The sequence below is a fragment of the Gopherus flavomarginatus genome, chromosome 6 (genome assembly GCF_025201925.1).
Source record: "Gopherus flavomarginatus isolate rGopFla2 chromosome 6, rGopFla2.mat.asm, whole genome shotgun sequence".
Taxonomy (NCBI): Eukaryota; Metazoa; Chordata; order Testudines; family Testudinidae; genus Gopherus; species Gopherus flavomarginatus.
In genome coordinates, this window is record NC_066622.1 from 21,063,769 (window position 1) to 21,077,837 (window position 14,069).

A 14,069-nucleotide genomic window follows, 5' to 3' on the forward strand; every position below is an offset into this window, starting at 1 on the left:
GCGATCAGATCCAGTATCTCCCGTAGGGTCCATACTGGAGCTCTTTTTGGATTTGGGACTGCATCGCCACCCGTGCTGAGCAGAGCTCCATGCTGGGCAAACAGGAAATGTAATTCAAAAGTTCGCGGGGCTTTTCCTGTTTACCTGGCCACTGCATCCGAGTTCAGATTGCTGTCCAGAGCGGTCACAGTGGTGCACTGTGGGATACCGCCCGGAGGCCAATACCATCGATTTGCGGCCACACTAACCCTAATCCGATATGGTAATACCGATTTTAGCGCTACTCCTCTCGTTGGGGAGGAGTACAGAAACTGATTTAAAGAGCCCTTTAAGATTAGGCACACTCTGTAAGTGTGGCATTCATAACCCCTTGAAAGGGTAGTGCACAGCCCTCTGAGCTGGTGATTCCCCACTTCCTGCAGTAGCCCTGCATGGTGTGGGTAGGCAGGCTGAGTGGATGCTGCATGGTGGGCTCCTACTGATGCTAAATAAACTGGCACGGAGGAGTGTATTGGTGGCAGATCAGAGGAAGGGCTTGACTGGACTATGTGGCTTCAGCAGCCCTCACACTGAAAAGAACAAAGACACTGGTCACTATCCAAGCCCATAACCTGAAATGGTCACTGCAAGGGGTTCCCATCTCCGTTTCCCACAAAAGGGGTGAATTTCACCCCTGGAAAGTAAAATAGTTGTGGAGAGGAGGGGAACCTAGTCTGGTGATTTACACCCTGTGCAATGCCATTTAGCTCAATGGTATAGCACTTGGGTAAATGAGAACAGAATATGACCCTCAGCAGATAAGAAACACGCAATGGGAAATATAAATGCATTTGTTAAAAAGCATGTCCTTGAACACATTATCTTACCCTAGGCTTTGCTTTTAGTGAAACTCTTCCTAACAGGCCCTTTGAGAATGGACTGTAAAGTCATCTAAATACATCCTTATTTTGAATGGTCTTTAAAAGAAGATGGCTAGCTAATCCTTGTAGTAAGTCTATTTCTGGACACAGGGATGAAAACAATCACCTGATTGCTAGTCTTCTAACTTAATGGGCTGACATTTTAAAGGAAGCCACTTTAGTGTTTTGTTACATTAATGAACTGTCTGATCAGAGATGCCAAATTCTTAGTTACTGCTTTAGGTAGCAACAAATGGATAATAGTGGCTTTTTTCCTCCTCACATGATAGGAAAAAGAAAACACAGTGTTTGTGCTACTGAAGAGAAAACACATTTTGGGGATGGGGTGGGGTCAATGTATATGATCAGATGGGAACCTCTATCCATATCATCATATGTCCCATGAACAATTCTAGTTGTTAACTATGAAGTGGAGATGGCCATTTCTATGCTAGTTTCAGTGTGAACAGGACACATTTCTAAGCTGGGAATCTGCAAAGGTGCCCAAGGAAATGAGGCTCTGATGTGCCACTTCATTTCTATGGGAACTGAGTGCCTGGCTCCTTTGAAAATACAAATAAAGGAATCCCCAAATGTACCGTGTATATTTACTTAAAAGTACAGAAATCTAGAACAACTAACTACTGAAATAACCATGTGGAGTTTCCTTTCCAACAGGATAGCTTTAAAACTGGAACAAGCCTATAGTTAAGTGACATTATCCAAGGGCAGTTGGATCCATTTGTGCGTGAGGCAATATATTGTATGGACCTGATTTTGAAAGGAACTTCTATTCAGCTCCCCATTTTGTGCCTGCAAATTCAAAGGTATCAGCAAAGTTATTGGCAACCAACCAGTTTGACATCTAAGTGATATTGATTACACTTGCACTTACAAAACTACAGGCACAAAATGGAAAGTTACTTTTAACAGGGCCATTGTAGGAGCAATAATGGGTTTAGGCATATTTGATCAGTCCAGCCAGTTACCAGACTGAACGTCATTTGAATTCACAGCCAAACATAGGATGATGTCATGTTGGCCTGAGACAATATATAGTAAGTACATCCATAGATTGAGGGATGTTTATGTAAACACACACTGGGTCAATTCAAGTTGATGTCCAATCCAGAATTTCATCCAAGCTGTGAATGGCTGGAAGAATATAGCAAGAAATTTCTGCTGGTCTTCTCTTTGTAAATAATCTGAAATGTGTCCTGATATACATCAGACCCTACATAAAAGGAAGGGTAACAAACAATGATAATAAAAAAGTAGCTCTGGCATTCCGGGATCCCTGGTCTTCAGATACTCGTCACCCAACTGCATTAATTGAACATGCCGATAATTTATCTCCTTCTTATCAGACACTTCATAACCCAGAGCCAACACTTTCTTTTCATGGTTGTTGGGCTATCCGAGATTCCTTCATGTTACAGTGACTGAGTGGCACATGGATCAAACCCCATCTCCTCTTCCTGTAGGCACAGACAACAGTGAGCAAAAGCAGCATATATGAAGGTGTGTGCCCCTATACCAGTGGTTCTCAAACTTTTGTACTGGTGACCCCTTTCACACAGCAAGCCGCTGAGTGTGACACACCCTCCCCCCCTTATAAATTAAAAACACTTTTTAATATGTTTAACACCATTATAAATGCTGGAGGCAAAGCAGGGTTTGGGGTGGAGGCTGACAGCTTGTGACCCCCCGCATAATAACCTCACAACCCCTAAGGGGTCCTGATCCCCAGTTTGAGAACCTCTGTTCTACATAAACCAAAAAAAAGGATATCTTTGAACAAAGTTCTGACTTATGCTTTACTTATCAATGGAACATACTCCTTACCCTCTCAGTTTGGTCATGAGTTTCCTGTCACTTGGGCAGAGACCCGCAGGAGATCATTCCCTTCCTCCCACAGTACTCTGAGGAACTCACATTTCCACAGACTGGCTTCTTACTAACTGTGGAATAGACTAACACAATTCTATGGGGACTCCTGCTGCAGAACAGCAGGACTTTATTTAGAGTGGAGATGCTACCACCCCTATTCCTCACGCTAAACAAACTTCAAGCACAACTGGAAGGTAACTTCACTTGACTATTACAACACATAAAGGGGGCAAGAGTAACAGAGCATAGTGAAAATGGTAGCAACAATTAAATAATGAGCATGGCCTCAAGGGCATTGATCAGAATAACAAGGTAGCTATCCTGTCAGCCATCAACACCTCGCTTAATCCTCAAATTGGTACAGCCTGCTGCACCTTCACACCTCTGTCTGTTGTAGCTTCACAAACTCAAATCTGGGCCAGCTTCCATCACCTTCTCCTGTGGGGCTGGAGCTGCAGCTTGCCACTACTTGACTGGTACAAGGCTCTTTAGCAGCAGTCATTCTGAAACCTGTTGTGTGACAGTACTAATAGCAATGTTACAACAGCAAAGAGGAGACCTTTGATAGAACAGATGAGTGTGGCATCAGAATTCCACACTGATCCAGCAGTGCTTTCACATTAGGCATTGACTCCGACAACTCCCATCTGTAGAGGCCCTCACCAGATAAAGTTCCAGCATTAGTCTCTGTGCAGCAATGTGATATTTTCACTCTAGAAAGCAGTGTTGTCTGATATTGATCTAACTGCAGTTTGTTTGGTAAATAAAAATAACTGAGCTCTTTTCGAACAAATCAAATGTCATTTGACATGCTGACTGTTTAATATTTTGCCACCTGCAAAGCTGAAATTTTTTTGCCCATTAATGGCCACTTAAATAAAGCAAATGACAGCCAAGTAATGAATGCACTATGCAAGCGGTTTATAGGTATCAATAGCAGATTAATTCCTGAAGAGTGGAAAAACATAAACCATAGCTTCTGCTTCTCCCATGAGAGTGAATTTCGGGGAGCTGTGAAAATGGCTGCAAGCTAAGAACTGTGATTTGTAACCTACATGTGATGGGTTGGTTAATTTCATATAAGACAGGGTGTATTTATGGAAGAAAAGTCATGTCCAAGGATTCCTGGTTTAAGCACATAATGAGGGACAGGAGGATTAGTCCACTCTTGTCCCCTTAGCTAGGAACGTGTTGCATGGTAATATATGAACTAGCTACATCTTTCTCCACAGTGTTATTAAAGTATAAAGTTCGTGACTTTAACTTCTGAAGAAGAAATTATTTGCACCCAGTTCGAAGAATGTCTGCTACTTGTTTCCCCAAATACGCCTTCCAGGGTTTCACCAGACTGTTCATATTCACAAGGAGTTTGCTGGTCCTTGAGTCCTCCTGGCCTGCTATCAGGTATTCTGTTCCTGGTTAAAAAAATAATTACTTAAATAAATAAAAGAGAGGAGTACATACTTAATATCTCCACTCCCCAGGGAGTCAGGATCTCGCACCTGAGCTAGCTTCAGCCTGTTTTTAAAATGAATATTCCAGGTTGTGCACATACAGTTTTATGTGCATATATTTTCTGTGCACTATTTCCTTTATACACCAGCAATACATTCTAACATGCATGTGCACATATTAGAACCTTTACACACAAACCCTATTTGTCCCAAAGGGTTTATTGCTTTCAAAATCCAACACTTGCACCAGCAAGTGATTGGGCTTGATTCTGATCTCCTTGACACTGTTTTTTGTTGTGGTGGTGGTGGTGGTGGGTGGGGTTTGTTTTTGTTTTTACACCAATTTAACTCCATAGGTCTCAGTGGAATTACTCCTTGTTTGCACAGGTATAAGTGTCATCAGAATCAGGTCTTGCCAGGTGCACGCTGGTTTTGAATGTGAGAATTCTAAAGCATCCCTGTTAGATTATCATCTGCACATGCAACTGCTAGTGCACAGAAAACGTGTGCACAGATGTTAGTTCATACAAAATTGCACACCTTCAAGGAAAGGCCAGACTGAGGCGCCACTGAAAATCAGGATGTTTTGTATTAAACACAGGTGGTTTTTTAAGTGTATTGTATCTGGTATGATACGTAAAATTCCCTTACTGTTCAGAGGCCCTTGTAACAGCTAAGCACATTGGGGCAGGTTATGGAGGGAGCTGTGTCCTTCTGAAATTTTCTTGATTTTGTTGGTTTAATAGCACAAACACAAGCAGAAGGTACAAATTCCCTAGTCATTAAAACACAATGAAGAAACATCTCCCAACTGAAAAGGATGGCTAGATTTTGGCTGGCAATTTACTGTCTTATTTTCAGCAACGTGTGTATGTTCCTATCCATAAGTCTGGTGTATGTGCATCTCTTATTGCGTATCTGTCTGCTGTGTCTTGTTTCTCTTTTGTGTTTGTGCCTTACTGCATATGGCTGTTGTATGGTATCTGGTTGCTTGTGTATTTGTGTCATGTGTATGTGATTTCTTGATTTTTAATTGAAATGAAGCTTGGACATCCATCCTGGGGGGATATGTGTGTGTGTGGGGGGGTGGAATTGGCAGCCTTTCTGTATCCACCCTGTTAATACCCAAAGTTTAATTCTTCGGGTTCAATGTGTGGAACAAAATTTCTGGATGATAGACAAAGGGGGGGGGAGTGGAAAGGTACAGATCTTGCCCTCCCTCCCCCATCATAGCTGAAACCTGCAGCAACAAAAAGACCACATTGTCGGTCAGTGTTTTCTGGTGAGGAACAAAATAAACACCATTATCAAAGTGCCTGAGCTGAGGCAGCGTTTCGATTGGCTGGTGAGCCGTCTGAAGGGCTAGATTAATCTGTGTGCACCACACAGATTAGCTGAAATGGCTGTTTGACATGACAACTGCCAGCTCTGTATTCTTCTGGTACAATAATGCACATTCTCCTCACACAATAAGGATCTTTAACAGCAGCTCAGGCAACTCCAGGAAATATAACCACCACATCCCCATAGGATTAGAGGCATAACCACAGAGGTGAGACACCCTACTGTGATCAGTTCATTAGCAAGACACAGATACTGCTAATGATTTATTATTCAAGCAGACAAACCCCACTATTATACTATAAAGTTTATTAAAAACACAGGGCCGAATCCCCTGACTCCCCCAAGTATGTGTAGTGGTGAAAGGGGATTCTGAGGACTATACATTCTCTATGTACCCTACTCAGCAGTCCTGCGATTTCAGTAGAGGCTACTGTTGCAACCCCGCTCCCTAAGAAGGACTGAGGCTGATGGCTATAGAAGTCACTGGCCTTGTCTCACTTCTCCCTTCCCCTAAATCGTGCTGTGAAATCCCTTGCACAGTGAAAGTACACCAATTTCACTGCAGGCAGAGCCTTCCACAGCCCTGGAAGGGGGGAGAGAGAGGACCTTATTTACCCCTAAATTATACTTCTTCAGCCTTTAAAAAGCCTGAGGTTTCCTATGCTTTATTAAAAAAAAATGCTAGTTCATGTGCAAAGCAGAGGGCAGCTCAACAGTTTATTCTGGCTGGGAGTTATTAATGTGGAAAGCAGGAAGGTCTTTCTTTAGTCTCCATACAGCAAATCCATTCGGCAGCTCCATAAGTAAAGTTTTATGATTAAACTCTAAAGGCCATGAGATTAAATATGGACTTCCTGTCATCAGCCAGGGAAGAACATACAATACAATGCTGCAGAGACGATTGGGCAGGAAGCCAGATCACCCTGCACAGCAGAAAGCCCTGCTGACGACAGTGGCACTTTGGACTGGCATTGGTGGCTGCTGCTTACCCCTTACTCCTCCCCCCGCCACCAACCCCTCCTCCCCCCGCTTGCTGGAAGTAAAGTGATGGGAATGAAAAGCTAATGTGCATGGTAGACGGAAGGGAAAAGGGGTGTGTAAAAATCATGAGCCGAATAAAAGCAGGGATCTCAACATGAGTGAGCATGTACAGTGAAATTCTAGGTGGGTAGAAATCGGCATAGAAACCTGAAGTCAATAGAACTATGCTGATTTACACCACTTGTGAATCTAGTACATAATTTTGTGACGAGAATCTAGTTTACAAACCTACTGTATTGTGAAGAACTGGCTAGTGTGCAGGTGCACCACTGCAGGTACACTGGCTAGCATCAGAACTGCACAATAGTGTTTCACAGGCCCCATACTCCTAACAGATAAAGAGAGACAAGGGGGCAGGACTCCTTATGCCTTCTCCCCTCCTTGAGCTTCTGTGAGGGGTCAAACACAGTCTAACCCTATATTAAACACATACTTCACCCACCCTGACCTACAGCTCCAACTGCTGGGCAGGGAGCCCAGCAGCTATTTAGTGGCCCGTAGCTAAACCATAAAAGAATTTAGGACAGGAAGTATAAGAGGATACCTTAGCCATTTGCACCAGTCAGTAAAATGTATTTGACCAAGTTTGAGTTATGTTTCTGAAGTACAGCTCTCAGAGACCATACACTGCATCCTTGCATATTCAAACCCAGTTCCTCACCTGGTGGTACAGGTGATGCAAGACCCAAATCATTTTTGAGAGGGCACAAATCATTTTGGGCTGACTGGAAGAATTCACACTGGATTTGATTGGACTCAGCCAATCCCAGAACAATTGGCTCTTTTGTATGCGGCTGATTTCAGATGAGAACTTGCTTTAGAGGTCAGGGTAAGCCTTAGATTTCAGCCCAAATACAAGGAATTCTTTCACTAGTGCAGAAGTGTGTTTAATCTATTCAGAGGAAAAAACACAGGGTAACTTATCTAACAAGTTTTTGTTTTAGAATGTGGATAAGTCCCCACTCTCCCTGTTGTAAGGCACAATAGTGAAACATGATCCTTGGGGATACTGTTTAGTTCATCCTAAAGAAAACCAAGTTACCTGTCTCATTCAGGGCCTGATCCCAAGTGCTGCTGAGCACCTGCAGCCTTTATTGAAGTGAATGGGAGCAGTGGGTGCTCATCACCTCTCAGGATCAAGCCCTTGCTGCCTACTTGGATGAAAAAAGAAAGCAGGGTCCAAAAGATATTTCCAGACTCTGGTTAGCACAGTTAAAGGCACTTACATGGGCTCTATAGCTCATCTCCCCATAATTATCCACATGGGATTTCAACTGGGGGAATACAAGTATTTCTGTCTCCAGCCCACTAAATGGTTTGATGGGAAAGAAGGCAGTAATCAGGGCTCTGCTGAAAAATCCATCCATTCAACTACTAATAACGTTGCTTAGCACCCTTGTCTGGCATAGGCACCAACTCTGGGTGCTCAGGGGCTCAAGAAGCCCCCCCCCCAAAAAATAGTGGGTGCTCAGCACCCACCAGCCACTGATCAGCTGTTTGATGGGAAGCGCTTGCGGAAGGCAGAGAGCAGCGAGTGGTGGGTGGACAGGGGACTCTGGGGGAAAGGGACGGAGCAGGAGTGGAAAGAGGCAGAGCAAGGGTGGGGTTTCAGGGGAGGGAGCAGGGGTGGGAAGAGGCGGGGCAAGGGCTGGGCCTCAGGGGAGGAGGTGGAGTGGGGGCATGAAGAGGCAAAGCGAGGGCGGGATCTCGGGGAAAGGGGCGAGTGGGGGCTGGGCCTCTGGGCAGAGTAGGGGTGGAGCACCCACTGGGAAAAATAAAACTCAGCGCCTAAGTGCTTTTCAACTTCACGTGGCACTGGAAAGATTAAGCCGTGCAGTGCTGCTCCAGGAGCAGGCTAGGAACCACCCTGTGCCTCCAAGTCATCATTTGGTTCCTATTGCCCCCTTGCCCTGCAGGGAAGTAATATGTACTAGCCCTTTTGCTGGCACAGGTTACTTCCCCTTCTGTGCCGTCTTGTATGTGGTATTCAGAGCTATGGGGTGGCTCTACTCTCTCCCTGCCTACTGAGGGGGAGGGGGAATAGCTGCTGGCAGCGGCTGCTCTCTCCACATCACAGGCTCTGGTGATGTGGCTAGTTCATACAAGCCCCTCCCCTGTGCAGGTGCACAGCAAGACTCACAGTTGTGCCCTAACTCATTAATCCTCAAAGTCCCCTGTGAAGTAGATAAGTTCTGATAAATATTAGCTCCACTTGACACATGAAGAAATTGTGGCAGAGGGTTTCTCATGCCTGCAGAGGGAGTCGTGAGATGGCATTCAAGGAGTTCCTGGGCCAAAGTCTGTGTGTAAACCACTAGACAACACCTCCCTCTCTAACTCTCTCTCTCTCTCTCTCTCTTTCTTTCAAACCTGTATATTCACAAGCGTAAATCTAATGTAATAATTAACTGAAATGTCAGATCTGGATTTATTTACATTCTAGGACTTCATTATTGTTAATATGGAGATTGCATTTCATTTTCTCTGTGCATACTGTATATGATGCAAGGCATATATGCAATGGCAGTTTTGCCCTAGATTCTATGGCACTCTTGTAGGAATTCTGCGGTGGCTACAGAGAAATGTTTAAAAGGGATGTTTTTACTGAATTAAATCTAAAGATGAATAATCCAATCAGCACTGAAGCCCCTGTCTCATTTATTGTGACATTAAATTCATTTATTGTATGTTAGCCCCATATACTGAGTTTCCCACGTGCTGCAAATTGTGAGCTTTAAGTTTCAAAGTAACAATACATTAAAATGCATGGGGCAGGTCACACCTCACAGCTATTGTTTCAGGCTGTCTTCAGACTGAGAAAGGCATCACTGAACCACTTTGAACCTGCTAGACCTGCTGGCAGGACTAACTGCCCCGCAGCCCTGCGCTCCCCAGCTCTGGGAAACAGATTATACCTGGTCACTGTGCAAGCTGCTTGGGCACAGAAGGGAGAATAGGTACACCCGCCACAGGGAGGCATAGTTCAGCCCTAACTGTTTGAATAAAGGATTTTTCTATTATGTTTCTCTCTTTAATACTCCAATAAGAGTACCAGGTTTACCCTGCTAATCTGTTCGTTGGCTTTATGTTAATTGGATTAGCTTTTCCTCAATGGATTATTCCAGCAGTATGGTCAACTAGTGTAGGTCTCACATAGGTTCCAGTGTAATTTCGCTAGCTTCAATAGAGTTACTCCTGATTTACATTAGTGAAAATTAGATAAGAATTGGGAACATGAATACCTTAACAACCCATATAGTCTTTTCCCCACAGAATTCATGCCATAAGCATTTAATACTTACCAGGATTGAGAATGGGACATGTACATCCCCTGTTGGTCCAGGACTCTGGATAGATACTTCTGTTACTCCGAGCAATTTTCACTTTGCCTGATTTCAGGACTTTCTTTACCTTCACTACAACTTCCGCATGGGTTCCTTTGTCATGAGCCGATAGGATTCTTGCTTTTATCACTGCCAGAAAACACACACATGGACACAGACCAATAGAATCATATAATACAGAGTTGGAAAGGAATTTAGGAGGTCATCTAGTCCAACCCCTTGCTCAAAGCAGGACCAATCCCCAACTAAATCATCCCAGTCAGGGGTTTGTCAAGCCTGACCTTAAAAACCTCTAAGGAAGGAGATTCCACCACCTCCCTAGATAACCCATTCCAGTGCTTCACCACCCTCCTAGTGAAAAAGTTTTTCCTAATATCCAACCTAAACCTCCTCCATGGCAACTTTAGACTATTATTCCTTGTTCTGTTATCTGGTATCACTGAGAGCAGTCTAGATCCATCCACTTTGGAACACCCTTTCAGGTAGCTGAAAGCAACTATCAAATCCCCCCTCATTCTTCTCTTCTGCAGACAAAACAATACCAGTTCCCTCAGCCTCTCCTTATAAGTCATGTGCTCCAGCCCCCTAATCATTTTTATTGCCCTCCGCTGGACTCTTTCCAATTTTTCCATATCCTTCTTGTAGTGTGGGGCCCAAAACTGGACACAATACTCCAGATGAGGCCTCACCAATGTCGAATACGGGGGAATGATCATGTCCCTCGATCTGATGGCAATGCCCCTACTTATACAGTCCAAAATGCAAGTAGTCTTCTTGGCAACAAGGGCACACTGTTGACTCATATCCAGCTTCTCATTCACTGTAACCCCTAGGTCCTTTCCTGCAGAACTGCTGCCTAGCCATTCGGTCCCTAGTCTGTAGCAGTGCATGGGATTCTTCTGTCCTAAGTGCAGGACTCTGCACTTGTCCTTGTTGAACCTCAAAAGATTTCTTTTGGCCCAATCCTCTAATTTGTCTAGGTCCTTCTGTATCCTATCCCTACCCTCCAGCATATCTACCACTCCTCCCAGTTTAGTGTCATCTGCAAACTTGCTGAGGGTGCAGTCCACACCATCCTCCAGATCATTAATGAAGATACTGAACAAAACCAGCCCCAGGACAGACCCTTGGGGCACTCCGCTTGATTCCAGCTGCCAACTAGACATGGAGCCATTCATGGCTATCCATTGAGCCCAACAATCTAGTGAGCTTTCTATCCACCTTATAATCCATTCATCCAGCCCATACTTCTTTAACTTGCTGGCAAGAATACTGTGAGAGACTGTATCAAAAGCTTTGATAAAGTCAAGGAATAACACATCCACTGCTTTTCCCTCATCCACAGAGCCAGTTATCTTGTCGGAAGGCAATTAGGTTAGTCAGGCATGACTTGCCCTTGGTAAATCCATGCTGACTGTTCCTCATCACTTTCCTCTCCTCTAAGTGCTTCAGAATTGATTCCTTGAGGACCGGCTCCTTGATTTTTCCAGGGACTGAGGTGAGGCTGACTGGCCTGTAGTTCCCTGGATCCTCCTCCTTCCCTTTTTTAAAGATGGGCACTACATTAGCCTTTTTCCAGTCATCCGGGACTTCCCCTATCGCCATGATTTTTCAAAGATAATGGCCAATGGCTCTTCAATCAGATCCGCCAACTCCTTTAGCACCCTCAGATGCAACGCATCTGCCCCATGGACTTGTGCTTGTCCAGCTTTTCTAAATAGTCCTGAACCACTTCTTTCTCCACAGAGGGCTGGTCACCTCCTCCCCATGCTATGCTTTGAAATAATTCATTTCAAAGTAAGCACTGGTATTTTCCTTATACTACTGGAGGATAGAATGTTAGGGACTGTTGGATGAGGCACAAAGAATCATGTCAGGATACTGGCACTTGGACAGGAACACATGAGCATTCTGGTTCAATCACTGCTCCCATTTAAATGAATCTGCGGAAGGAATGCTGGATTTTTTCAATTTAGACAGTTAACTAATTCTTTCCCACTTTTATCAGCTCATCTCCAATGGATTGCTGCCAACAGCTTGAAAGTCTTAGGAAACCATTAGGATATGTATAGGGGTGTCCACTCCGCACAGGAATGGAAGGGGTTAGTGGAGGCTTCATGGTCCTACCATGCCCTGCCCCAGGATGGAGCAGTGGAGGTGAATCCTCCAAGCAGCCGGTGGTGTGCAGCCAATCAGAGAAGAGCTTCAGGGAGCAACCAATCTGGGTCCAACAAGGCCATATAAGAGGAGCTACAAGGTAGAATAGGTTAATGGCTGCTGGGAGCTCAAGGAGTGAGGACTGTGTCCCTAGCAGGCTGAGGGAACTGAAGCACCTTGGACAGAGCTGGCAGGGACCAAGGGAGCAAGAGGGAGCTCCTGGCTGGCTGCTGGGACTGAAGGGCCCTGAGATGAGGGTGAAGAAGGTGTTGGGGCTGTGGGGAAGTGGCCCAGGGAAACATAGCAGCATTGGGAGAAGTTAAAGAATCACAGCAGGACGTTGCTATCTACAGGGTCCCTGGGTCAGGACCAGGAGCAGTGGGACGGCCTAGGTTTCCCCCCATCAGCCACTGGGGAAGTGGCCAAAATATTGAACTACTTTGATACATCCCAGAAGGGGGAAACACTGATGGTGACTCAGTTGAAGGACCCAGTTCCTGGAGTAATGCAGATCTGCAGGCAGAGACAATGACAAGAGAGGTACCTCCAGAAGAGGGCGCACCAACTGACAGAGCTAATCCCCAGGATAGACAACAGAAGGTGCCACTGTGGTGAGTGGAACCTGTGATAATAGGAATGTCATAAAAAACAAAAAGAAAGAAAGAACAGCAGCCAACAGTATGATCTCAAGCAAACAGACTCAGAGCCTTGGCAGATTTTAATTTGGACATTGGACGGCCTGCATTAGATTTACATAACTATAGTCCTGAGCTTTTAAAATTCCTCCTGCCCGCTGTACAAAAATTCAGGGTTAAGCAATGGAATTCACCCTGTCGGGCAGGAAAGTTCCTACTGGAGTGCAGGAATGCCACATGACTAGAATTCTAAGATGATAATGACATGCTGGAAAAAAGCTACTTTGATTTGTGACCTGACAGGGTTTCCACTCCTGATTTTGCAAGAGCATCCAACTTTCAGCAGGCTAATCCCACAAATAGGCTTTGTTTGATCACAATGTGATCGTGTCGACTCAAAACGTGGTGTCTTTTGGTGGCCGTGACCCTTCAGAGAGCGATGACAGGGCATAGTTGCTTATTCGCCAGGGTGATAAATAAGGTGTTAACAAACAGACGCAGCACATTTATCCTGCAGGGCAAACTGCAAAAGAGTGGCAATCCTACGGCAAGACCTATAGAATGAGTTCTGAACCTCACGGTGATGGGAGTAGCAGGCAGGTGTCAGGGGATCCTGCCCACCCTGCCCTTCCTCTTTTGCTAAATGGGAGGGAGGTGCTGTGTAAACAGAAGAGGAGCACCAGAGGAAAAAGAAGTCCTGGCATGGACTGCTTGTCCACAGCACATACTCAGGTAGGTGTAAGCATGTGCCTGAGCTCATGAAGGCCATGTTGATTTGCTTGGCATTGGAAAAATCGTTATGAGAAGCATGCTGTCCTCTGATCAACTCTTCCCAGGACTGGGAGGTATCAATAGACATAAAAGGAGGAAATCTATGATTTCACAGGTACCAGCTGTGAAAATACTGGAATGATCATACCATGAAGGCACATCAGCCACTTACCATATGCGTATTTCATCTGGCAGAAATCAGTGACACTTCCGAGCACTTTCTCTTTGCACACACACTTTTCTAGTACAGGAACCAGAGACCACAAAGGGTTGGAGAAAGGCCAGAACATGAAAGAGAAAATCAAATCAAATGATGTTCATTCACATATACTCATACACATCTATGTATTAAAGTTGCTCCAATTATCTGAATAAACATAGATGGTTAAAGAAGATTTCAGAGTGAGCTCAGTTATTTGCAAAGCTGGTTCTTGTTAAACAATACAAAAATGGTTCTGAAATCTGGTCTGCATTGTGAAGTAAAAAGCAGTCTGCATCGGGTCTGTTACACAGTTAAAAAACCGGTGCTAACAG

General features: G+C 44.6%; 1 protein-coding gene across 1 annotated transcript in view; it reads right to left on the bottom strand.

The window, feature by feature from the left end:
• Positions 1-3,686: 3,686 nt before the first annotated feature.
• LOC127054414 (netrin-4-like) overlaps positions 3,687-14,069 on the bottom strand; it is a 61,312-nt gene continuing 50,929 nt past the window's right edge. Inside the window, exons 8-10 of the mRNA XM_050960561.1 lie at positions 13,708-13,776; positions 9,931-10,101; positions 3,687-4,204 (exon numbers count right to left, since the gene is read on the bottom strand). Coding sequence (XP_050816518.1) covers positions 4,068-4,204; positions 9,931-10,101; positions 13,708-13,776 — 377 coding nt within the window. The 3' untranslated portion in view covers positions 3,687-4,067. The remainder of the gene's footprint in view (positions 4,205-9,930; positions 10,102-13,707; positions 13,777-14,069) is intronic.